This window comes from Mesoplodon densirostris, chromosome 11, assembly GCF_025265405.1.
Source record: "Mesoplodon densirostris isolate mMesDen1 chromosome 11, mMesDen1 primary haplotype, whole genome shotgun sequence".
NCBI classification, from domain to species: domain Eukaryota; kingdom Metazoa; phylum Chordata; class Mammalia; order Artiodactyla; family Ziphiidae; genus Mesoplodon; species Mesoplodon densirostris.
In genome coordinates this window covers 23,667,381-23,693,858 of record NC_082671.1, presented here as the reverse complement: position 1 = coordinate 23,693,858, position 26,478 = coordinate 23,667,381, and the positions used below count along the sequence as shown (strand labels likewise).

The window sequence follows — 26,478 nt, the reverse complement described above, 5'->3', positions numbered from 1 at the left end:
GTAAATCCCTAGGAATGGGGATTGCTGAATCATATATTCAGTATATGTTTAACTTTTCAAGAAATTACCAAAACGGTTTCTCAAGTTGCTGAACTATTTGCTTCGTACCATGAATGAGGTATGTATACATGTATGTATGTACCATGTACGAGGCTTCCAGTTGCTCCACATCCTCACCACCGTGATATTGTCATTCTTTTTTTTTTGCCATACGTGGGCCTCTCACTGTTGTGGCCTCTCCCGTTGCGGAGCACAGGGTCTGGACGCGCAGGCTCAGCGGCCATGGCTCATGGGCCTAGCCGCTCCGCGGCATGTGGGATCCTCCCGGACCAGGCCTCGAACCTGTGTCCCCCACATTGGCAGGTGGACTCCTAACCACTGCGCCACCAGGGAAGCCCCTGTCATTCTTTTTTATTTTAACCTTTCTAGGGGGTGTGTAGTGGTATGTAACTGTGGTTTTAATTTATATTTCCTTAATGACCAGTGATGTTGAGCATCTTTTCCTGTGCTTACGGACCTTCCATGTATCTTTTTTTGGTGAAGTGTCTGTTCATATCTGTGGGGTTGTATGTGTTCTTTTATTGCATTGTAAAAGTACTTTCTATATTCTGATCCAAGTCCTTGTTAGATATATGTTTTGCTTTTGCAAGTTAATTTTAAGTTGAGTTTTGATAAGAAAATGTCCAATTCATCTGTATTTTATTTGAAATGCAAAAGATATAATCTTATCCAAGGAAAATAATAATACCTCTTAAGCACAACTTTGTAATCATGTAAGGAAGAGAAAGAAAGAAAAAAGAAAAGTAAAGAGAAAGTTCAGAGAAGAGATAAAGGAAATATTGGGGAAAGAGTAAAATGAAAGGAAGAAAATGATTAGGAAAAAAGAAAGAGCTAGACAAAACTGAAAAGAGAGATGGAATGAGAGAGAACCTAGGAAGAGAAGGAAGAGGACAACAAAAAAATGTACAGTTGTGGAGGGAAAAGGAGAAATGAAAGGAGACGACAAAAAAATACAGGGAGAAGAAAATGCCTCCTGATGCTTTGGTTTCCCTGCCCTGTTTTCTGCAGCCGCTGCTCTGTCACCCCGTCTTTCAGTTTCCTTCTTCTGAAAAGCAGGCTCATGTCCAGCCTACTTTCTGCCACTTCCCAGTGCTTCAATATCTACTGCCCTTACTTCCAAATATGCAACATAGCGGGGTTATGTGTGTCCTTTCCACCTTCAGAGTCCACAGACCCTGAAGTTAGTGGTGTGTGTTTGAATCCCAGCTCTGCCACTTGTTTAACTCTGTGACCCTGGACAGAACCTAACCTTCAACCTCCAGTTTCACCATCTGTAAAATGGGAATGATAGTAGGACCTGCCTCTTATTTTTCTGTGAAGATTAAAGAATCCACGTGGAGCTCTTATCATAGTGCTTGGTACATAGTGCTTGATCATTCAGTGTTAGCTGCTATTAGAGTGTGTGTGTGTGTGTGTGTGTGTGTGTGTGTGTGTGTGTTTTGTGAGGAGAGGGTATTTCTTGGTTATCATTCTTTAAACTTTAGTTTTCTGTTCATCTTCTTTTCATCTGGGAGTATCTTATGAAATGAAAAAACTTAAGTGACAAAATATCACAACAAGCATCATGCTTCTGAAACTCCGAGATATAATAAACACAACTGTATTTGCTCATCTGGAATGTAAAGTTGGAAGTAATAATAATGGATATTTACGTAGTGCTTTAACTTTGAGTATTTTAACCTAGGACTGACAGATATTTAATAGTAGAAGACTTATAAGATCCAAGGCTGCAATTTTCTGGTCTCTGTAATAGTGAGATGCCAGACCAATCCACAATGTGATAAACACAGCTGGGGCAGGTGAGCCGTCTGGGCTTTTTATCAGTAAATACTAGACATGAACTCTACCCTTTCATGCCAATCATCTCTGCCACAATTCCCATCATAAAACAGAAGGTAGTAAGTAGTATTTGGAAGGGGCCATCTTCCCAATGCAAGATCCCTTCTACAGCATTTCTCATCTGCCTCTGCCTGAACACTATTGTAAAAGTTCACCTGTCTGTGATTAATTTGTATTTTTTGGACATTTCCAATTGCTGGCAAGATTTTCCTTACATTGAACTGATTGATAGTGAATTAGTATAGAAAAAAATGTCTTCCCCTTTTTACATGTAGACCTTCAGCTTTATAAAGTAAGATTACGCTTACTGTTTCTTTCCTCTGTTGGGCAGTGTTTTCCAGTTCCAACCATTGTTCTTCAAACAAGATGATTTCTATATTATGCCTGCTTTCCCATTTGCCTAACTTTGGATACAGTCTATTTTGTCAGGATGCCACTTAAAATGTGGCAGCTCTAATTGAGCCCAACATTCTAGACATCTATAATTTTTTTTTTTTTTTGGCCACACGGCATGTGGGATCTTAGTTCCCCAACCAGGGATCAAACCTGCTCCCCCTGCACTGGAAGCACGCAGTCTTAACAACTGGACTGCCAGGGAAGTCCCAAGGTGTCTATAATTGAGCCTAATGTTCTGGATGTGTCCCTGCTTCTCTGGTTGGGGCTCCATTCTTCCATGAGTAAGTCTACAATGGCTCCATCAGTTTTCCAGCTGCCACATCATGGTATTCATTTATTATATTTGGGGTGAGCATATACTTTATCATCTAAACCAGGACACTTTTTTTTTTTTTTTTTTTTTTGCGGTATGCGGGCCTCTCACTGTTGTGGCCTCTCCCTTTGCGGAGCACAGGCTCCGGACGCGCAGGCTCAGCGGCCATGGCTCACGGGCCCAGCCGCTCCACGGCATGTGGGATCTTCCCAGACCGGGGCACGAACCCGTGTCCCCTGCATCGGCAGGCGGACTCTCAACCACTGCGCCACCAGGGAAGCCCCAGGACACTTTTGAGAGTGAAAAAGGACACAATTAATAATTAGGCTCAGGTAACAGGCATAAACCAGAATTGTCCTGGGTGCACAGGGCTGTATGGTCACTATAATTATATGAAGTTGAATTCAAGTCTATCACATACTGAAGCAGTTGAATTTTTCTGAATTTAAATGCAGAACTGTATGTTTGTTTGAAGTTTAATTGTGTTGATGTTTGTCCTGTAGAGATTATTTAAAATCTAGATTTTTGTCTGTCAAATTAGTTATTCCTCCTCAGTCTGCGCCATCGGAAAATTTGATGCACACCTTTCATCTCATCCTTCCCAGGCGTTGGTAATGTAAAAGGTGCTTTCCCCAGATCTGCAGCACCAACCCATCTCCAGTTTTAAACTGAGAACCAGGATCTTAGTGTGTTCCCTTCTCAGGTATTTGCATTTTAACAGGATACAAAAAAGACTAAAACCTTTCGGAGCAGAAAGAACAGAAATCTAATGATTGTTTCTCAGGCAACTTGGCAGGTGTTTCCTCTGCAGATTCTGAACGTCTTCCATATACCAGATAATAGGTTGTGAATGTAGAGCTACATGCAAACATATTAACTAATGAAAGATACCATTTGATGGATAGGTACTGGAGTAAAGGTAGAGGTCAACTAGAGTGGGGGTGAAAAGGAGGAAGATATATTTAAAAGGGCATCTTCCTGTTTCATTGTAATTGGCTATATAAAAATTTGATGGGGCAGTTAATAAAAGGATAGTTTTTATTTCAAAGTAAAAGCTGGACTTCAAAAGTAATTATAGAGCAAAAAAAAGGTCCCTTGGTTGTCTCAGTTTTCTCTCCTCTTGACCACAGGATTCCTTCCTCCCTCCCTCTTTCCATTCCTTTCTTCCCTCCTTCCCGTCCTTGCTCCCTCTCCTCCCTCCCCCTCCCCCTCTCCTCTCCTCTTCTCTTCTCTTTATATTTATTTGTTTTTTAAAAATATTTCGGTTCCCTTAACCCTAACCTATATACATGTATAGCCCTCTAGAATAGTGACTTCAAACACTTAAAAAAATATATTATTTATTTATTTATTTACTTTTGGCTGCGTTGGGTCTTCGTTGCTGTGCGCGGGCTTTCTCTAGTTGCGGCGAGCGGGGGCTACTCTTCATTGTGGGGCGGGGGGCTTCTTATCGCGGGGGCTTCTCTTGTTGCAGAGCACGGGCCCTAGGCACGTGGGCTTCAGTAGTTGTGGCACACGGGCTCAGTAGTTGTGGAACTCTGGCTCAGTAGTTGTGGCTCGTGGGCTCTAGAGAGCAGGCTCAGTAGTTGTGGCGCACAGGCTTCGTTGCTCCATGGCATGTGGGATCTTTCTGGACCAGGGCTCGAACCCCTGTCCTCTGCATTAGCAGGCAGATTCCTAACCACTGTGCCACCAGGGAAGTCCTCAAACACTTTTTATTGCAACTCTCAGTATGGAATACTGTACCTTTCACATTGTAATCCAGCATGTACACACACATACACACACACCCCAGAAACAAGTTTCTTTTTTTTTTTTCAGAGTTAAAAAATTTTTTTAATTTTATATTGGAGCATAGTTGATTAACAATGTTGTGTTAGTTTCAGTGTACAGTGAAGTGATTCAGTTATACATATACATGTATCTATTCTTTTTCAAATTCTTTTCCCATTTAGGTTATTACAGAATATTGAGCAGAGTTCCCTGTGCTCTACAGTAGGCCCTCAGAAACAAGTTTCTTGAAAAGATTACTTGCTATTGCAGTGTCCTCTATTTCTCTTCCCTTCCCTTCCTGTTCCATTCAATTCTATTCCACTCCATTCCATTCCAATCTAAACCATTCCATTCCATTCCATTCCATTCAAAAATGGCTGATTGAACCAAATAAATTGACTTGAAACCTGGTTTTCACAATTACAGTTTTTAAAACACTTCTCTAAAGTTATTGTCCACTGACTGCTAAATTATTTATAGAGATAGATGCTTTATGGTTATAATAATCAACAAAAAGCTAGTCTCACTTGGGCATAAATCTACAGTAATAATGATGATTAGGACTTTATGATCTTCTTTTGTTCTTATGGGTAAATATCTGCTCACAGAGGACCTAGCACAAACTGATTTTGTTTTGGTTCTTCCAGATGAGAATAGCAATTAATTTAGTAGCTAGACAATGAACAGTGAGCAATTCTTCAGTCTAAATATTACATAAATCTCCATTACATAACTGTAACATAGCATAAAATATCCTGTGTTGGACTTAAAAAAAATTTAGGCCAGGAGTTATTATTGCAATGCTAAAACTGGTTTAAAAAGCCTATCTCTATAAAGTTAATTTACCTGTCTTAAGAATTTAGTTGTTCAGCTATTCGAAAATTAGAACTTTCCAAGTGGAGGCCTTGAGGCCATAAAATTCCCTGCCCACTGTTTCTAGCTTGCTGCTTTGTTACTTCTATTAAGTCATAGTTACAGATACATGGATAGTCTCTTTTTCATACATTTTGGGACCCTTACAGGAGAAATTCAGGTCTCTAGAAGTATGAAACCGGGGAAAGCTAGACTATCATGTTGTGTGTTTTAATTTCAGTGAATGTACCTAAATGCACTTTTTAAGCATGTATCAGAATTTTATTCTTTTTATGACTGAATAATATTCCATTGTAAATGTATACCACGTTTTGTTCATCCATTCATGTCTTGGTGGACATTTGTATTGCTTCTACTTTTTGTCTATTGTGAATAATGCTGCTATGAACATTAGAGACTCAACTTTCAATTCTGTTGTATACTCAGCAGTGGAATTGCTGGATCGTATGGTAATCTTATGATCAAACCTTATTTTTTGAGCAGTTGTCATACTGTTTTTCATAGCAGCTGCATCATTTTATATCCCCACCAGCAATGCACAAGGGTTCCAGTTTCTCCACGTTCACTCCAACTCTTCTTATTTTCTGCTTCTTTAAAAAAAATTAACTGTCCTAATGGATGTGAAGTACATGTATTTTTTTATGTTTTAATTTCATAAATATGGAGTGTCTTCCATGAAATTACGAAGATGGGCTTTGGACAGAGATTGATCTGGATTAAGTCTTAAAACTAGTTTTGAGACTTTAGGATAGATCTTTAAAACGTTTAGAGTTTTTCTTTCTTCATTTATCAAGCTAATGGTTACTTACCTCAGAGGGATTTTAGAAGAATTAAGTGAGGGAATGTGACCACCCCTGATATGTAGGAGACACTATAGCAGTGTATTATATACTTATAAATGAAAATACAAGTAAACATATATAAAATATATTATATATGTAAGTATTGTGTATGCATGTGTCTATATGTATAGACACACACATTTATGTATATATAAATTTACTTGTATTTCTTTTCTTTCAGACTTCATATTTGTGTAATGGGATTTGGAGACTTGTATTTTGATTTTGGAATCAGTTTGCTTATTACACTTTTTTTTGATTATCACTGTTAATATGATAATTTGAGGATGGGAAAATTAGTTGAAAAATTATACATTATGATGTTCTGATAGCGAATTCTACTTATGTCTAATGTAATGGTTTGCTTAATGCTAAAATTTAAAACTTCACAAGAATGAAAATTAGCATTGGTGCATTTGAATTTTGTTTTTCTGCCTCACTTCAAAGGAAGCAAAATATAAAGTTTCATTTGTTTCTGTTTATTTAGCCATTAATCTAGGAATCAGATAATTAATGTTTTTAAGACTAAGATTTTATAACATTCCTATTGATATCTTACCATGAATTGTATATGCACATGTGGCATATTTCCCATGAGAAAACATAAATGTTTCTTTTGAAGTATTACAACTCTTTTATATCTATCTATCTGTCTATCTAGATATCAGATATTTATGTATCTATGGATGTAGATAGATAAAGATATATATCAGAGGATCTCAGTTCAAATTCCAGCTCATTTCCTTACCAACTGTGTGGACTTAAGAACAGTCTCAGTTTCCTTCTCTGGAATATGGAGAAAATAATCCTGGCTAAATCTCAAGGGTGTTGTGAGGATCAAGTGATCTTAATTATCAATATGTAGTACTCTTTATAGTTCACTAAGTACTCCATGGCAGTAATCTGTAATGAGCAAACCAAGTATGGTACTTAAAAATTTTTTTTTATTTGTACTTAAAAATTTTTTTTTGGAGTATAGTTGATTTACAATCTGTGTTAGCTTCAGGTGTACAGCAAGGTGAAGGAGTTATACATATACATATATCCACTCTTCTTAAGATTCTTTTCCCATATAAGCCAGTAAAGAGCATTGAGTAGAGTTCCCTGTGCTATACAGTAGGTCCTTACAAAGTATGGTATTAACATCCCTGCCACCAAGCGGCCAGACAGTCACTTGTCAGGGCTTTTAAGCATCCTATGTGTGGTTGAACTTGTTCATATTTATAAATTATTTTAATCTAGAGAGTCTGTTGTGAATGACTAAGGTAACTAACTCACTCTGAGGTTTTGCTTCTTTATCTCAGAGAAGGGAAAGGTTGGATTTTATCTCGGGCCCCTTCGAGTTTTAACATCTTCGTAGTCTACAAGCCTGTAATTACAAAAGGCAATTTCTCTCCCTCTTGACTAGTAAAATAGCTGACTTTTGCCTAGAGGAAGTTATCCTCTAATAATTCATGGTCGTCCAGCCATATATTGTGATAAATTTTAATGTTTGCTAACAACTGCAATACATTTTCTTTGGCCTTTGTAACATTCTAGAGGACACTTTCCCTCTTACATACCCTCTCTGTACTTGCTTTTGACTCTGACCAAAGGAGTAGATGTTTGGTTTGAAATTTCCATGTGTAAACAAAACAGACTCCTTTTAAAAACACACTGTAAACATAAAGAGTTCTATACACACACTGTATTTCAGGATGCATTTCTTAGAGAAACAAAAACAAAAAGAGAGCTACAGTTATATTTTTGGCTAATGAATGTGTACCTCTCCCCTGACCAACTCTGAATTCTAATTGCTGGTGTCCAGTGGCCCCTTGTCTGCCTGGGAGACAAGAGTTTTGTTGTCTCTCAGGAGACAACAACAGGGAGAGTTTTGTTACCACTTTCCAGTTTATCGTTCGGAAGGTTCTGTTGTCTTCATGGAATTCTGCTCCATCCTGTTTATATGAAAAAGAGAAAAAGGAAAGCTCCTCCCTCCTCACCTTTCTCCATGTGGAGATGATAAAGCCCTTGGCAACCATGTTCCCTGTAATCAGTATGAGGTAATTTTACAAGCTACCATGAAAGAGCCATTTGTTGAATGCCTGCTTTGTGACAGGCATTTGCTGATGGTTTAATTATGTCTTGCCTGATATAAATCGTACAACATCTGGGGAATTCCCTAGCAGTCCAGTAGTTAAGACTTTGCCTTCCAAAGCAGGGGTGCAGGTTCGATCCCTGGTCAGGGAGCTAAGGTCCCACATGCCTTGGGTCCAAAAAACCAAAAACATAGAAACAGAAGCAATAGTGTAACAAGTTAAATAAAGACTTTAAAAATAGTCCACATCAAAAAATTAAAAAAAAAATCTTACAGCATCTTTTGGAAGGAGGAGAAATGAAACAAAGTTTTCTTTCCACCATTACCAAAGGAAATTGCTGGCAGCTACATAACTTGAACGTCCTATATAATAGCCCAGAATGGAGTCCTATAGACAATTTCTGGGGTGCAGAAGCTGCCTTAGATACAAATATTTTAGGAAGTACTTGTATACATACAAAGCAAAACATTTCAGAACTATTTAGTGAGGTATTGTGAGTGGAGGTTTAGACTGGGTTCTTTCCAGATGTACATGGAATCACGTGAGAAGGTCAGTTCTTTGATTTACAGCGTTATATACCATGGATTATGTGCTCCACACCATTTGAATGGCTTTCATATTTCTTCCCTCCACTAGCATTTATTCACAGGTTAAAGATGCCAGCAGATCTTTTAGTTTAACATGAACACTTCTGGGAGGCTTGATTTCCTTCCACGGTTGTAAAAAAACAGTTCTAATTCTGAGACATTGTTTTTAGCATATTGCCTGAGTGAACATAGTCCATTTTGTTGAATTTCTAACATTTCCTAAAGTTATGTAATTCTGTGAAATTGCTGGCCTTAGGTTCTTAAGGTTAAGCTTTTAAGAAATTTAACTGAAATTACTTCCTTCTCTTTGTGCTTTTGGTGTTTGCTCTATGAAGCAAATCTTTCCTTTTTTATTATTCTTTGAGTCTTGAAATGCTGAAAAGATGGTTGTTACCTAGTTAATAAATGACACTGAGCAGGTTTCTAATTAGAAAACCCCCCAAGACCTTTTTTCCTAGCAGTATATACATCTCTCACTTTAGAGAATGAGCAGACTAAGGAATTCTAGAGAACTAGTTCTAGAAGCAGGGGTGAGGAGGGTGAATAGCTCTGGATTCCTGCATGCCAGAGAAACACAGGCTTTTTGTCAAAGGCTGCATCCATGCTGGTGCTAGAGATTGCTTCTGCGTATTTTAAAAGATATTACAAGGTAATGGAGATTTCACCCTCTGCTCCCTGCCATGCTGTTTCAAGGGAATTCAAGAACTGTATAAAAAAAATCGTGGTATCTTAAAACAAAGGGGCGAACGCCTTGTCATGAATTGGGCACTTTTGGGTTATGTTTGGGTTTAATCCAAGAACTCTACTTATTTATTTATTTTTTTTGCGGTACGCGGGCCTCTCACTGCTGTGGCCTCTCCCGTTGCGGAGCACAGGCTCCGGACGTGCAGGCTCAGCGGCCATGGCTCACGGGCCCAGCCGCTCCGCGGCATGTGGGATCTTCCCGGACCGGGGCACGAACTCGTGTCCCCTGCATCGGCAGGCGGACTCTCAACCACTGTGCTACCAGGGAAGCCTGAACTCTACTTATTGAAGCTCTTTGCTGAGAGCTCGGTAAGGGTTTAGTCACCTCTCAGTGAAGCTATTGCTGAATGAATGAAACAATACTGATAATAATACCTTACATTTAACATTTATAATAGGCCTTTCTAGTTTACAGAGTAGTTTCACAAATTCTCTTTTTTGCCCATCTCAGCAGCCCTATGAATTAGGCGTGGCAGGTATTATTAATGCATTTATTATGTAGTAAATTTAGAATCAGACAAAATACATGACTAGTCCAAGACCAGTAGATTTTTTTTTTTTAAGATTTTTTAAAAAAATTTATTTATTTATTTTTGACTGTATTGGGTCTTCCTTTCTGTGCGAGGGCTTTCTCTAGTTGTGGCAAGCGGGGGCCACTCTTCATCGTGGTGCGTGGGCCTCTCACTGTCGCGGCCTCTCTTGTTGCGGAGCACAGGCTCCAGACGTGCAGGCTCAGTAGTTGTGGCTCACGGGCCCAGTTGCTCCACGGCACGTGGGATCTTCCCAGACCAGGGCTCGAACCCGTATCCCCTGCATTGGCAGGCAGATTCTCAATCACTGCACCACCAGGGAAGCCCCGACCAGTAGATTTTTAAAAAATGTTTTCCAAAGGAGGCAGAGAGAGAATTACACACACACACACTCACGCATGCACACACACACACACACCCGTCACAATCACCACCACAAGCATTTTTACAGACATCTGCATGCCCTAGGTTCCCTCCTGTCAACCAAAATAGTCCTGTGCTATTAGTTGCCACGCAGAAGCAGATCGGTTATTTACAAAATGAGATGCCTCCTGGGGAATGTTGCTGAGGAGAACCATACAGCTGAGGCCCTGAAAATGGAAAGGGCTGTGGAAATCTAAGCCTTAGTGTCTCAGACGGAGTGGATGGAAGCCTGTTTGGCCATCCTCACTCTTTTTCTCCCTCTCCCTTCCCCACCCCACACTAAGAGATAAGACCAAGCCTGTTGGTTCTGCTGCTTTCTTTTTAAATCTGCAGCTCCCCTAGAACTCCCATACGCCCAGATTCAGATCCTCCCTGTCTCTCATCACGCTGGCAGTTGACTTTTGTGCTGGGTTTCTTGCCTCGTGTTCACATCATCCTTCACGTGCTGTAAGAGCTGAAAACCCTGTATAAGAGTTGGGCGTTTTCCCTGGGATAAAGTGCATACTTCTAACCAGGAATATGGCACTCTGCAGAGGCTGATTTCGGCCAGCCTCACCGATTTCATTTCGCAGCCGGGGCTGTCGTTTTCCGGCACGGTTGGCAGGTCCCTGGGCATTCTCCTTCACTGCCCTTGTACCGGCCATGGGCTCTTGTTGGGACGCCCCTCCCCTCTGAGCATTTGAACCCTCTCGCGAATGTGCTGAATTAGTATGGGTTCTTTAACTCTTGACTTGTGCCTTCTTTTTTGGAAGACTTTTCTGGCCTCCCCTAAAGAATGCGAAAGGTCACATTCATCTCTGAACCACACAGCACTTTCTCCAGAGCCCCACTGAAAAACTTCAGCCTGTTTCACCCGCTAGACTGAGAGCTTCTAAGGATAGGGTCTGAGCCTTACAGCACCCAGAGGCACAACCTAAGCAGTAAACCTTAGTTGGCTGGATGCTTAACTTCGCTTCACAATCACTTTAGCTATGATGATGAGGATCACGACACCCAGTTTCTTTCCTAGTTACCTAAGGATACCACTAGTTAGGAGTGCTACTGGTTGGTCTAGAATTTAGGACAAATATTTTCTTTGTCAAAAGACCATTTCCTGGGCTTCCCTGGTGGCGCAGTGGTTAAGAATCTGCCTGCCAGTGCAGGGGACACGGATTCGAGCCCTGGTCTGGGAAGATCCCACATGCCGCGGAGCTTCTAAGCCCATGCACCACAACTACTGAGCCTGTGCTCTAGAGCTGGCGAGCCACAGCTACTGAACCCGCGCCACAACTACTGAAGCCCGCTCGCCTAGAGCCTGTGCTCTGCAGCAAGAGAAGTCACCGCAATGAGAAGACCAGGCACCTCAACAAAGAGTAGCCCCTGCTCGCCACAACTAGAGAAAGCCACGTGCAGCAACGAGGACCCAACGCAGCCAAAAAAAAAAAAAGACCATTTCCTAATGAACTTAATTAGGAATTTGAAGTAATGGAGAAGAACACATTTTTTTTTCTCTTTTCATAGTTAAAGGAAGTTAGAAGTAGAGACTGCAGATTATGGAGTTCAGTTCTACTTGAATATGGACTTGTGTTTTTGCTGCACTAAACAATGTAGAGTTTGGCGACTTGCCTGATATAGGACAGTCAAAATAGCCTGCTGTGTTAAATTGGGAGTACTCTTTTGGAGCTATCTATAAACAACTTCTATATGTGTGCTTGAAAAAATTGTGTATTATCTTTGTAGATACTAATATATACGAAATATTTTCTAGGGCTAATTAAATATGTTGTCAAGAAAAACAGTTTTCAGGTCTAGTTATTTGGTTTTCACACCGTTGTGCTAAGTGATGATTCCTGTAACCTACTGTAATTCTAACAGTCTCTCAACCAACTTTCAGCAGTTAGAAGGTGTCTGTTTTCTGTTGGTTATAAAATCTTTACTCATCCACATAAGTAACTTTTAGACCAGAAGTTAATAATGTTTTCTATACCTTTGTATGTGTAGGTGGGAGGTAATCAATAGAACTTGTGTTTATAATTACAAGCTATAGGAAAAAAGTAATTATTTCTTCTGAATTTGAAAAATTCCTTAAAAAATTTATGGTCATATTTCTTGGTCATGTGTGCCATTAGAACCATAAAAAAGTGAGATATGAAAAGAGATCGTCTCATTTAATTTTATAATTAATTTTAAAGAGAATAATAGAATGAGTGCACATATAATATAGTCAAGAATGTGGCTAAAATGTATGTTTGAACTGACTGAATTTTATTTTTGTGAAACATGCTTGAAAAATGAGAATGATTATAAATATTAACACATCAATCAAAACAAGGTAAATTTGTTACATAGAATTCTTACAATTTTTTGTGAGAAAAATGAAAATAATGTTTAGATCTTCTATGTCAATACTCCTTTATTATAGAATATTTGGAATTGACCTTTATTCTAGATTGTGTGTTATCCATTCCACAAATGTACAGAAACATTAGCATATGAAGGCCTTTGTTTAGTCAAACTTTCATTTTCCTCATTAAACAGAAAAAAAATTTGTTTTTTGACTTAGAGATATCATTAACTATATTATTCCACTGTGATTTCCTAACTTGATATTTAGTAGTAGAGTTAGGACTATAATCTTGGCTTAGTTTTTTGTTTTTTTTGTTTTGCTTTGTTTTTCCCTTATAACATACTGCGTCTCACATGTCCACACCATGTTCACCCCAGGTATGTGGAAACTTGGGGAATAGATGACTGAAATGCGACTGCTTGATTACTGTGATTGTTTCTACTTCTTCCATCACTTTGGCTGTCAAAGATACATACCATGAATAAGTAATTAATTGTGCAAGGTCAGATAAGGCAGTGAAAGACACTAATCTCATCCTATTGACTTTCTAAGTCCAGGCGCCTTATTATAATTAAGAAGTGCTTTATAATGATTACATTGGTTTGATTTCTTTATAAATCACGCTAGCTATGATTTCCTATAAATTAATGAAAAAAGTGGTACTTTAACAGGCTAAATGATTATTTAAAAAGGATGTTATAGGGGTAATTTAACAGTTGACTGGAGTATGGGCTAGATGATGTTTAAATGTTATTTATACTCAGGGATTCCGAGATTCCAATGCTAGGCTATAAGGGAAATCTTAGAAATGCTAGTTTCCTTAGTTACAGTGTTTTTGTTTGTTGGTTTGTCATAGACTGCCTCTTTAAGGTGTGCCCTATGAACCGATATTCTGCTCAGAAACAATATTGGAAAGCCAAGCAAGCTAAACAAGGGAACCACACAGAGGCAGCCTTGCTGAAGAAATTACAGGTAAGGACCAGCCTTCCATCTGTCTGGTTTAGGCTAGAACAAGTACAGCAATAACAAAAGATCTATTCTGTAGCTTAATGATTTCACTCAATGCACTGAGATTCAGAATAGATGTGGCAACACGTTAAAAGTGGAAAGGACTTTTAAGTTACAGAGTGTGACTACTGATTTCCTGGAGTGTAGGTAGTGCATTTCTGCTGTTTATTCAGGTGTACCAGACTAATTCAGATATTCACATCACACTGAAAACCAATCCAGAATCTCTGCAGGAATACCAAATCCAGTTATATTTTACTTGACATAGTACCTAATTTTTTTGAAAGACTATTGGAAAAAATTGAAAGTCTGTTGTTTATGATTTGGGCTCTGTGTAAATTTAATAGAACTTATTTTGTGTCATTAAAATTCCTGTTACTTTCAAATTGCAACTGAATTTGAGGCTTTTGAAATTTACCTACTATGTTTGGTTTCTCTAGCAATATTCCTTCTGAAAATAATTTTATAAGACCAAAGTGCCTAGTACTTTTCTGAAATTTCCAACATAAAAGCATCTCAATATATTTTGGGCTACATTTCAGCATTAAACTGAGAGATTTTTATCACACATTATCATCATGTATTTAATTATTGCCACTCTTCTCCCGAAGCACCAAGAGTAAAGCAACCCGCCTATTTTAGTCTTGGTTGTATTCTTTGTTCCTAAAATAAACCTTATTCCTTTGTCAATTATTGTGCTCTGTTTTCCATGCTTCCACACTAAATATTTAATAATCAATTTATAGCATGCTGCAGAACTGGAACAAAAACAAAATGAATCAGAGAATAAGAAGCTGTTGGGAGAAACTGTGAAATATAGTAATGTTATACAAGTAAGTGTCTATTTACTTTTGCTTAAAGGGGTGAATGTTTTATGGTTAATTTGCATTTGGTAGGAATGCCAACCTGCATTAAAATTGGGGGATACAGTGGTTTGTTCTTTGGTGGGAATTATACAGTGTGATATTTTCTGTTAATATTCAGCACACCATTCTGTATGAATAAATCTGGTGCATACACATAAAGAAGTGAGCTTATCCAGATGTATGCACAAATTATTAAATCAAAAGGAAGAAAATGGGGAAAGCCTGTAATAAAAGAGTCCTTCAGAATTAATGGGACTAACCTGTAACAAATGAAGCTTTATGTTTTCATTTTGTAGGGAGGAAAGTTTTCAAATTGTACTTCTAGGTGAGAACTGTCCTTGAGTTATTATTAGCTCTTCCATTTCAATTAGTATACACGCTGATTTATCTCAGCAGCATTTCTTTCTTGTGCTTCACTTAGATCTTTTAGCTTTTTACTTGGGTAGTTGTTAATATATGCCCCACCTTGTTCCAAAAAGAATGTAAGGCATTTTCAAAAATACATTCCACATAAGATAAAATATTAATAGAAATAAATAAGGCAACTGGATCAAAGGGAAAATAATGATTGCATGAATAAAATGAAGCCAAAGGTGAGGCATGTTTATAAAATCCATGTTGTAAAGGCTGATAAACTTTGGCTCGAAGCCTTTTTGTTGCTTGAGTAGCTATAAGGGCAGTGTAAAATATTACAGCATTCACATAGAAGGTCCGTACAGAGAACTAAGTCAGAAGTTTGGAAGCACAAACATTCCCAGGAAGAAGACCAGGGAACTGCTTCTCCAATGAGCTCTCATAAAGAGGACACTGTTTAATATAGTAAACAATGGCCTTAACAACTTCCTTACTGTAAATACTACATACAGGTGTTTCATAGAGCTGTTTCAAAAAATAACATCCCCTGATGTTTTGCTATTGGCCAATGGCAAAGTGCCAGAGCACAGGACTGGCAAAGCGGTTCTCTGATGGTACAAGAGGAGAGCCCTGGGTCTGCGGCTCCCTGGACGTATGAGTTAATCTAGTGATAGACTGTGTGATACCTGTGGCTGCATGTCCCTTGGGCAGTCCTCCATAACTAGAGTTTCTCTTAACCAAGTTTAGATTCATACTAAGTGCCAGTGAGCAGAGCTCAGGTTTCTTGTCAAGAACCTGATGCGCAGATCTTTGTGTGGTGAGTTAGGGGCTGAGCCACGTTCTCTAACACGGTGGATTCCAAAAGGAGAGGGGTTGGCCCATGAGGGTTTTCACTGGTTTCTGAGATAACTTCCTTCTTATATTGTGGATATTAAAACGACCATTCTCTTTTGAAATGATTGTAATAATAGGAAGGTTATGTGTTTTAGTTTTCCTACTCAGTAATGTCTTGGAAAGGTTTTGCCCATGGAATCCAATAACCCGAACAGTGGTGCTTCTGCCCTCATCTGAGAAGGAGTGGGATTGCGTCCTCTTACGGAAGTGGCAGAGTTTATTTAGGATGGGCAGACTGTCTCCTCCCCGAGGGGGTGAGGGCTGTCAGCAGGCAGGGGTGCTTAATAATACTAAGTGGGTTGGTGCATTATTACAGGTCCTTGGTTATTCTTTAGTATGTTCTGTCTTTGTGGCCAGGCAGGGATTGAGAAAGAATGTAGTTTGGGGGGACCTCCTGGTCTCCTTTGGAAAGCTTGGGTTTATCCTATTATTTATCAGTAGATGAAAATCATTCAGAAGTGTCCCCTGGCTTGTTTTCCTTATGTGCTCACTTTGTTATGAAACAGAATTGGGGATGGAGGTGAGGAGGAACCCAAAGAAAGTCGGCTTGGAAAGATGGTGACTGTGGAGTCTGGAAAGAACTTCTTTGTTTAAACTCTATCCCGAGCCGTGTTATGTGGGCACATGATATAAGTATAAACACATAAATGCAATTAGCAGAGGAGATCAAAGAATAAAGGCGGTAATCCATATCTTTCTTCTACAGCTACTGCATATAAAAAGCAACAAGTATCTGACTGTCAACAAGAGATTACCGGCTTTACTGGAGAAGAATGCCATGCGCGTGTCCTTGGATGCTGCAGGAAATGAAGGGTCTTGGTTTTATATTCATCCCTTCTGGAAGCTGAGAAGCGAGGGTGACAATGTATGTAACTATAAGATTAAGAGAAAAGCAGCACATTCTTAAAGACTGTAGTTCTTAGTAGTAGAGAATCCAGAAAGTGCAAAGAAAACAGATACAGTTTTCAATGTTCAACATATTATCTTTATGTTAATTTCTTTAATAGGTTGAAAGCATTTATTTATAGTACAAAGTGTGCTCAGGAATCATAAAAAGATCAGATTAATTTAAAAACATCTTCCAGCCAGAGTTTGTGTGAAAGAATTTAAGAACGTTAATATTGGCTGAGACTTTTCAGGGAGAGAGAGGCAGGGTTTGCTTCTCGGCCTGTTCAGGAGGGAGCATGGCTGTAAGGAAAAAGAGCTGTGTTGCAGAAGATGGAGTCTATTCCTTTGAATTAATAGAGCAACACAGCAAATCATGACAATATGTCATTTACTGCCTCTGCAGCCAGGTGTTTGCCGTCTGTACATCTTAATGGATGTGTAATGAACAAGGAGCTATAGATTGGCAGTAGCTCATTGACGACAGTACTTAAATACGCTGTGGAATGTGAACGTGTTGTAGCATGTGAATTTTAGTAGTTGCTAAAATATTTTCCTGCTACTTTATAGAGCAGAGAAAATAAAATTATGTGCAATGATTCAACAGGATCAATAGTTAGATATTTTTGTGTGTAATAAATGAAGTAGCAGGTGACAGTCCCTGGCACGTGGAAGATGCTTAATAAATTCTGGTTGACACCAAATACAGAATAACTTTCATAAATAGACGACTTTACAGATATTGGGTCAGGTGATTAAGAAAAATAGTTGAGATTAAAAAAATTAACATAAAAATTCAAAGCAATATAAAAGTGTAATTATTCTCACAGTTCTCTCAATCAATACTGTGATGACATTTTAAAATGTACTGGGGCTTCCCTGGTGGCGCAGTGGTTGAGAGTCTGCCTGCCGATGCAGGGGACACGGGTTCGTGACCTGGTCCGGGAGGATCCCACATGCCGCGGAGCGGCTGGGCCCGTGAGCCATGGCCGCTGAGCCTGCGCGTCCGGAGCCTGTGCTCCGCAATGGGAGAGGCCACAACAGTGAGAGGCCCGCGTACCGCAAAAAAAAAAAAAAAAAAAAATCATTAAAATGTGTTGGCTGTTTCTTGTCTTAGAAATGTCTTCTGTTGTAGTGAATCAATTTTTTTCCAGTGAATTTTGAAGTCCAAATTCAATTCCACAGGATGCAAGCTTCATGGTTTAATTTGGTTAATAAGTTATCTGATGATATCCTCCTTAGGTAAGGTTTGGGAGAAGCATGGCATGCAGAAATGTAATGCACTTTAAATCTTGTGTTGGATTTCTTAAAAATAAGTTCTCTTTTTTTTTTTCCTTTTGGCATCAAGTGATGTATGCTGTGAGCATGACATATATTTTAATTTCAGTAGGTAGTTAATTACAATCAACTCTCGATTATTCAGGGACTGGTCATGCAGTTTATGAACAACCTGTGTGTTTGGATGCCCTGTTTGGTAATGCTCCTTCCCTTCTCCAGCGCCGCCCCCCGTCTCACTCCCACTGAGTACGGTCCCTGTTGGCAGGTGGTCAGTGGATTTCAAAACAAAACGTCAAAACAAATAAAACCTGAACTCAAGCTCTAAAGGAATGTGATGAAATGATTGGATAAATTGGGGCCTTGAGATTAGCTGTGGATTTTATTAATTCATTCTGTCCAGTTTTTCATTCTATCTATTCCTTTCCCTGCTCCCAAACGCCTTTACAGGCTCAAAGAGAGTTGAATGTAGTGAACTATTTCAAATAATTAGTTGTATTGGGTTGTGGGGTGGGGAACTACCTACCACCCAAACATTTCATCTTGGTTTAAATGGACAATGTGATTGTTCAGTGCGATATAGAGATCCTCCTTATATAGATGTGCTCTATAAAGCATGGCTAAAGCAACCTTACACACTGCTTTTTGCTGAAATAGCTCACTGTTTTTGTTCGCCACTGTGTAGCTTTTATGTGTGATTAAGGCTGCTGTGAAAGCCTAAGCGTATCCACAGTCCTGTATTTGCCATGTAAATAATTGTATCGTAATGGTTATTTTCTTTGCTAGGAATAGGTAGCATTTTTCTAAAATACAAGCCTACTGTATTTTATTGAAGGCAATTGGAAACACTGTTATTTCATAACAAGTGGTTTAATTACTGTTGATTTTCTTTAAAAACATATTAAACTTAGAGGAGGAAATTGCAAGATTTAAAGGACTTTAAAATTCCTATTTTACTATTTAGCAATTAGTTAAGTTGCGATTTAGGTTATAAGTATCCACAAGATGTTCAGTGACCAAAATGAAATGTAAGAATGAGGCTGATGATAGTCTGGGGAGAAAAATGCTTGTATCCTCAAAAATCAGTTGTTTCTACCGTTTAAGGACACCTTTGTCATTTATCTTATAGAATTTCGGGGTGGATAGTTTTGGGGGAAAATAGATTCATGGATCCCTCAGCTGTATAGAAGTCCTCACTTGCTATTGCTCAGTTAGAAAGTCACTGGGGACAGCCTTGAGCAGAGTTCATAAATATTTCATTTTCATTTATCTTCCCATGATTGAGTAGTTAATTTTTCATTTAAAACTTTGATCTAAGAAGGCCTTAGTTCTTTACGTTGGTGGTAGATTTTAAAGGGGAGAAAAGGCCAGATGTTCTTTCAATCAAGAAAAAAAAACAACCCTTAGGGAAAGAGTCTTTTTAAATAGCAAGTAGATTTTACTGTTTTGCAAAACTAGACCCCTTGGAATTCTAGTGAAGGTGGACTCGATCCCTGGTGTTTTGATTTCTATTGCAATGTTCTTTTCACCACATCAGGTGCCACTTCAAAAGAAGGGTAGCTGCCAGTGGCATTACATTGCTCTTCATTTTCGGTAAAATCCGCTCATGAATCTTACATGGCTGTTAACATAGAATCAACAGAAGTGCTTTTGGAATTGCAGTTTTTTTAAATGTTTGTGCACTAGGGTGAATGTGATATGGCAGAAAATTCAAGTTCTGCATTAAATATGTGACTTCTCAGAAGGCATCTGACCCTATCAGTGGATCAGGCTCCATGCCTGTACTCTTCTGAAAATATTACCAAGTTCCATATTTACCAAGTTATCTAAGTAGATGTGAATTCCTTGAAAATAGAGACTATTTATTACACACTTTTGTGTTATTCCTGGTACCTCTTACTGTTCTTTTTATATCTTATGATTAACGTCTTGTCCATTTCATTTGTAAGTTTTATTCAGCGTGGGTAGTCAAAGTAACTATTGTCAAGAACAAGACCTAGGACCTGGAAATTAGTGAATTAATGTTAGATTCTCCTTATGAATACCATTCTTATGAATCCTTGGAGTTGGTGACATTTTGGCTATATGGCTAGTCTCTTAAAATTATATGGGACTTTACAGGTGGTGTTTTGAGGTAAAACTAACTTTGGGATTGGCCCAAAGCATACAGACAGCTATAATAAATAGTAAGGCTTAGAGCAGTGAATATAGGTGCAATCAAAAGTATTCTTTTAATTGGAAAGAAATAGCTAAAATATGTCATTATATTTAGCAACTTACTGGCTAATATTTGTATGGTACAGGTAAGAATGACAGTGAACCAAATCGAATTGTTCTTTAAGAAATTGGAAGACCAGATATAGCACTGGCAGAATGTGGTATCAAGTCCCGGTGTTTATAGTATGGAAGACTACTCAGGCTTCTACATGATTCTGAGACTTGGAGCTGCCTTGGTGTCATGTGCAATAACACATGTTTTTGTTTTTCGAGGGGATGTTGAAAATATGTCTATGTCATGTTGACTTTTATTTTTTGTTTATAATTTAATTGTTTAAAATAGGTAACCATTCATGGTTCAAAGATAGAAAACAATATAAAGATACATGGGGAAAAGTCTGTCTCTTATCTTTTTTTTCACGTCCTCAATTCCCAGTTCTCTCTTTTACAGTTAACCACTGGGAGAATTTCTTATGCATACACTCCTACTCTCCTTCCCTTTTTTACACAAATATAGGCCAGTTCTGCCCCCTCATCCTCTCACTCAACACAGTTTCTTTATGATTTTTCCTTATCTGGACATATAAAGAGTTTCTGTGATGGATATTTTGAGTCACAGCATCTGCTTGATTATGGACTTGAAAGGCAGGATGGTGAATAGAGACCAGTCCTGTAAATAAGAGAAGCTATTCCTGCAAACTAAAGGATAACCTTCTTTTGCTCCATTAATGAGCTTGAGGCTTCTCTATCACATTTGAATCTTCAGATATAGTTTGTGCCAACAATACTATAGGTGAATGTAGACTCCTATGTATAATTTATTAAAGGTTAATTTATATTAAAAGTGTGAAATTGTGTTCCTTAAAATCTTGGTTTAGGTTCAGATCCAGGGAGAAAAAGTTCTGTCTGTTTTTACTGTCTGAGTCCTAATTTGTTTTTCAGTTGTCTACTAATCTATTTTAATATTTAGTTGATATGAAATATGCAGAGGGAAGGTGTTGGTTTTCATTTCTGAGATGGTGAGCAATTCTCTGAAGGAGAGTGTAGGTAACTACAGCAATAAGTCTTCTAGCAGAACCTAACAACAAAAGTAACTTTAATAACTATAAAATAACTGTTCGTTATTATCATTAAGAAAACACAACGTCATTTCCCCACAATTTGAGATATGAATAAAAATACTTGAAGATTAAGCAGACATTGTTAATGATAGCATAAATAAAAAATCAACTTAGACTTACTTCTTTAGAGCACTTTTCCCATAACTGATTCTAATTTTTATCTAAAAATGACCATGAACCTATTTGCAGGGCAGGAATAAAGATGCAGATGTAAAGAATGGACATGTGGGGCTTCCATGGTGGCGCAGTGGTTGAGAGTCCGCCTGCCGATGCAGGGGACACGGGTTCGTGCCCCGATCCCGGAAGATCCCACATGCCGCGGAGCGGCTGGGCCCGCGAGCCATGGCCGCGGAGCCTGTGTGTCCGGAGCCTGTGCTCCGCAACGGGAGAGGCCACAGCAGTGAGAGGCCCGCGTACAGCAAAAAAAAAAAAAAAAAAAAAAAAAAAGAATGGACATGTGGACACAGTGGGGGGAAGGGGAGGGTGGGGTGAATCGTGAGATGAGGTTTGACGTAAATACACTACCATGTGTAAAACAGATAGCTAGTGGGAACCTGCTGTATAGCATAGGGAGCTCAGCTCAGTGCTCTGTGATGACCTAAATGGGTGGGATGGGGGGTGGAGGGAGGGAGGTCCAAGAGGGAGGGGATATAGGTATACATATAGCTGATTCACTTCATTATACAGCAGTAGCTAACACAACATTGTAAAGCACCTGGACTCCAATAAAAAAAGTGAGATAAAAAAATGAGCACCAGGTTTAAGGAGCAATATTAGTGTTGGATGTTTAAGACAAAAGTGAACCATTTGCCCAAGGCCCAAACTATAAATGTATTCCTACAAGGTCACTTGATTCTGCATTCTCTGAATCCAGATGACATTAGAATGTTTAATAAACTTCTGAGACTATGGGGAAGATCAAATAGATTTGTTTTTAATTCTGGAGATAATACAAATGTATAAGATTTCCTACTTGCACTTGAAGTGATTCTAATATTTAGGCAGATTGGTTTATTTGTGGTGGGTACATTCACTCTTTGTATATCCTGGCATCGGACCTGGTGTGGAGGGATGTTGACCTATTTATTGACATTAAGAAAGCTCTAACTGAAATAGGAGACCAATAAGAAAAGGATCTAGGGACTTCCCTGGCGGTCCAGTGGTTAAGACTTCACGCTTCCACTGCAAGCATTGTGGGTTTGATCCCTGGTTGGGGAACTAAGATCCCGCATGCTGTGTGACGTGGCCAAAAAAAAAAAAAAAAAAAAAGTATCTACACCAGCTTTATGAATCCAGACTGATAGGCACTGTGGGACATGATTATATGATCGTTTATCAGAAGATATTTTACCTCGAAGAGAAAAAGAATTAAAATTTATATGGAGGATAAATGGGTCAAATGTTCAGTCAATAACGAGGACTTCTGTGCAGTTATTTTTAGCTTCAGGTATAACACCACAGACCCATGCAGTGTCTCAATTGCAACTTATTTCTGATTCCCAGATTGTTGTTGGAGATAAAGTTGTTTTGATGCCCGTGAATGCAGGACAGCCACTACATGCCAGCAACATAGAGCTTCTCGATAATCCAGGGTGTAAAGAGGTAAGTTCAGGAGGAAAGGAAATGAATTTGTTGATTTTCTCATGAGAGGAAAAAAAAGCCCCATAGTTTCTTTCATTGTTTTCATAAGCATAAGCCCAGTTATGCTAGTTAATATTTCTGAGGTACATGTAGATTTCAGATGGTCCTTTGAAGATATTTTTTGACATACATACCAAAGTTGTTCTTTCTGCTCCTTCTACTAGTTGAAGTAATAATTTCTGGTATAAAATTGAATCTGCAGTCTTATAACTTAATGTTTCTTCATTAATAGGTGAATGCTGTTAATTGCAACACTAGCTGGAAAATCACTCTATTCATGAAATATAGTTCCTATCGAGAGGATGTACTAAAAGGGGTAAGTATGTGCTACCTAGACATTTACTGGAAGAATTGAAGGTAGTCTTACTGAGCTTCTAGATGCGAAACCTGTGTATTCACTGAGGTTTGAAGTTTAGAATGTGACTATAAACCTTAAAACTCACATTGAATTTTCCCTCCTGTATTTGGAAATGTATATTTATACATACTCATTAAAAGCCAAGTGTTAGCAGAAGGCCCAGAGTATCAAAACTATAGAGAGACACCCACTTCTTATGTCTATTTGTTCAAACTTTTGTTGGAAATATAGTTTTCTTGACCTGTTTTTCTAGGGTGATGTTGTTCGATTGTTTCATGCGGAACAAGAGAAGTTTCTGACTTGTGATGAATATGAGAAAAAACAGCACATTTTCCTTCGTACAACTTTGCGTCAATCAGCCACTTCTGCTACCAGTTCTAAAGCACTCTGGGAAATAGAGGTATGTAAATATTTTCTGGCTTTTAATAAATACTTATATCAATAAGACAAGGTCACTAGGCTGATTGGTTTATTGTTATAAGCATCATTTGTGATAGACCCATAAAACAATAATTTTGGTGAAGCCACTTGTACCTCTTTACTGCTGTGACCAGTTTGAAATGTTGCTACTTTCTTTATCTATCTTCTCAGGGGCATCTCTCTCTCTCTCCCATTTAATAAGGGCATATATATGATTTAGCTTTTTAAAATTCTGTCATGAAGTGTTGTCAAGACCGGTCAGACTATAGGCCTTGTGCCTCGAATGGCACTGGGGTTGAAATGGAGCAGGAGGACTCACTGTAAGTGAGGATCTGAAGTGCACAGTCACTGAAAAGAACCTTTGTGTCTTCTGGGGATGCCGTTTCTATTGGAGCGAGGAGACCCATAGTTAAGAATTCATCATCCTTTAAGAGATATTTGCTTAAGTGTGCCAATATGATAGAGTAATTAAGAAAATGTAAGGTATGGATTTTTCTTTAAAGGACCTTTCTGCACCATGGAAGAGATAAGATATACGTAGTTAACTACAAACAACCTGATAAGTTCCATCTTGATTTTTTTTTTTTTTTTTTTTTTGTGGTATGCGCAGGCCTCTCACTGTTGTGGCCTCTCCTGTTGCAGAGCACAGGCTCTGGACGCACAGGCTCAGCGGCCATGGCTCACGGGCCCAGCCGCTCCGTGGCATGTGGGATCTTCCCGGACCGGGGCACGAACCTGTGTCCCCTGCATCGGCAGGCCTACTCTAAACCACTGCGCCACCAGGGAAGCCCAGTTCCATCTTGATTTAATGGACATCCAGACCCTACAGCAGTGGTTCTCAACCATTTCAAATTCATCACACCTCTTTTTCAGCATATATTTTGTTATACTTCCTTTATGTATGAAAATGAAATTCCTATTTAATATTATTTTATAGTCTCATGATTAAAATGCCCAAATTCTAATATAAAGGAGAAACAAAAGAAAAATAATTTATATAAAACAATATGTATTTCAACATGTAAGTACCTACTTTAGAAGATAAAATATTTATATCTATCTTTGATGGATACATTTGGATTTGAGAGAAGTAGAAGAAGAGGATCAGAAGACATTCTAGACCAGTACAGGAAAATGAAAGAGCAGAGGGAAATGTGTGCCATCGGATAATATCTATTATTAGGTGAAGTAATAACAGAATAGACTTATTTGTACGTGATTTTAAAAAAATCACTATAATTGAAATAGGGATAATGAGGCAAATTCCAAACTATTGAAACAGAGAAAATGAGGAAGTATCATGTTTATGCAAATGAGCTGAGCCTCAATTATAAATGAAGCGTCAAAATAATTCTCTAAGTTATGACATGGTTTAGAATAGAGATGAAATGGCACAAAAGCATAGTTTTTATCTTGAAACACCACTCATGTTGAGGCATACTTTCAGGCTCTAGCATTCAGAAGAGACCATATCCTTCAATATATTTGGAGACCATATCCTTCAATAAGTGAAGGGAATTGAGAAGGTCTGGGGAAAACAGCTACCACCAAAACTACATGATATTCTTCCCAGAAGCCTACCCCACAGCTTATCTTATCAGGGTAAGAGAAAGATAACAGGCAACCAGAAGATAAATACATAATTAAAATACACATTTCCTTATCACTGTGCTTCCAAAATTTTCAAAATATAGGGATAGCAATAATGTGAAATATTATTTTAAAACTTTATTAGCAAAATACAGTGATGAAAAAGTCAGATAGCAACTTCCCTACACAGTGAGTTCCCTGCATTTCACGTGTCTCTGTCTATTTAATGTTTGGTTCTAAGTCTGTTAAAAGGAGTTTTGGATCTCTCGTCTTATATATTTACCATTAGTTTTATAGCTTTTGCTGTAACTGTACCTCTGCACTGAAATCCTTTCCAGCAAAATGTGTGATTGGAAATGCTGCGTCCCATTGAGCAGTCAGAATGGAGAGGGTGAATAGATTATTCAATAATTTTGAGACAATGTCTTGGATCCATTTAAGCTTCCTTCTCCATAGTGAATTTCTCTAAAATGATTCGCCTTTTCATATAACTTGATGTAAAAGCTTTCTAGTATGATTACATGTTAAAGCATTACCAGTTTATATTTGTGGTAGGTTTATTTCTGCAATACTATGGGACATTTCTGTATTGTGTGCTGCATCAGCCAGGCTTCAGTCAGGAAGCCTGAGCGTCAGGTGTTTCAAGCAGAGAGGTATTTAATACAGGAAATTAGGTTTCAACGTTGTTGGAAGGACTGGGTGGGAGAAAGTGGGGCGGGGAATGTGGTCTTATCTGAAGATCTGGCAGTGCCAGAAGCCGCTCCTCCCCATGGGAGCCTGCACAAGGCAGCTGCCACCACCTTTACTGGAGCCCTAAGAGGAGCCTCTCTTTCACTTTCCTCTGCTTCCCGCCCTGGTGCTACAGGGGAGCACTTTGAAGGGTGGGGATGCTCCTGAGTGTTGTACACAATATCTAGCCTATGCTGAACTCTCCTGTGAATTGCAAGATATTTAATGTCTTGGCTACTGCCCATTCATGCCACTAGCATTCCTCCAAAATCATTGTGATAAATGAAAACACTCTCCCTTCCCTATCTGAAAATTGTCCCCTAGGGAGCTGTACTA

The 26,478-nt window shown here is 38.7% G+C and overlaps 1 protein-coding gene across 1 annotated transcript in view; it reads left to right on the top strand.

Annotated features, from left to right (window-relative positions):
- ITPR2 (inositol 1,4,5-trisphosphate receptor type 2) overlaps positions 1-26,478 on the top strand; it is a 538,352-nt gene that overhangs the window by 98,682 nt on the left and 413,192 nt on the right. Inside the window, exons 3-8 of the mRNA XM_060113623.1 lie at positions 13,641-13,756; positions 14,539-14,625; positions 16,613-16,771; positions 22,908-23,006; positions 23,278-23,361; positions 23,657-23,803. Coding sequence (XP_059969606.1) covers positions 13,641-13,756; positions 14,539-14,625; positions 16,613-16,771; positions 22,908-23,006; positions 23,278-23,361; positions 23,657-23,803 — 692 coding nt within the window. The remainder of the gene's footprint in view (positions 1-13,640; positions 13,757-14,538; positions 14,626-16,612; positions 16,772-22,907; positions 23,007-23,277; positions 23,362-23,656; positions 23,804-26,478) is intronic.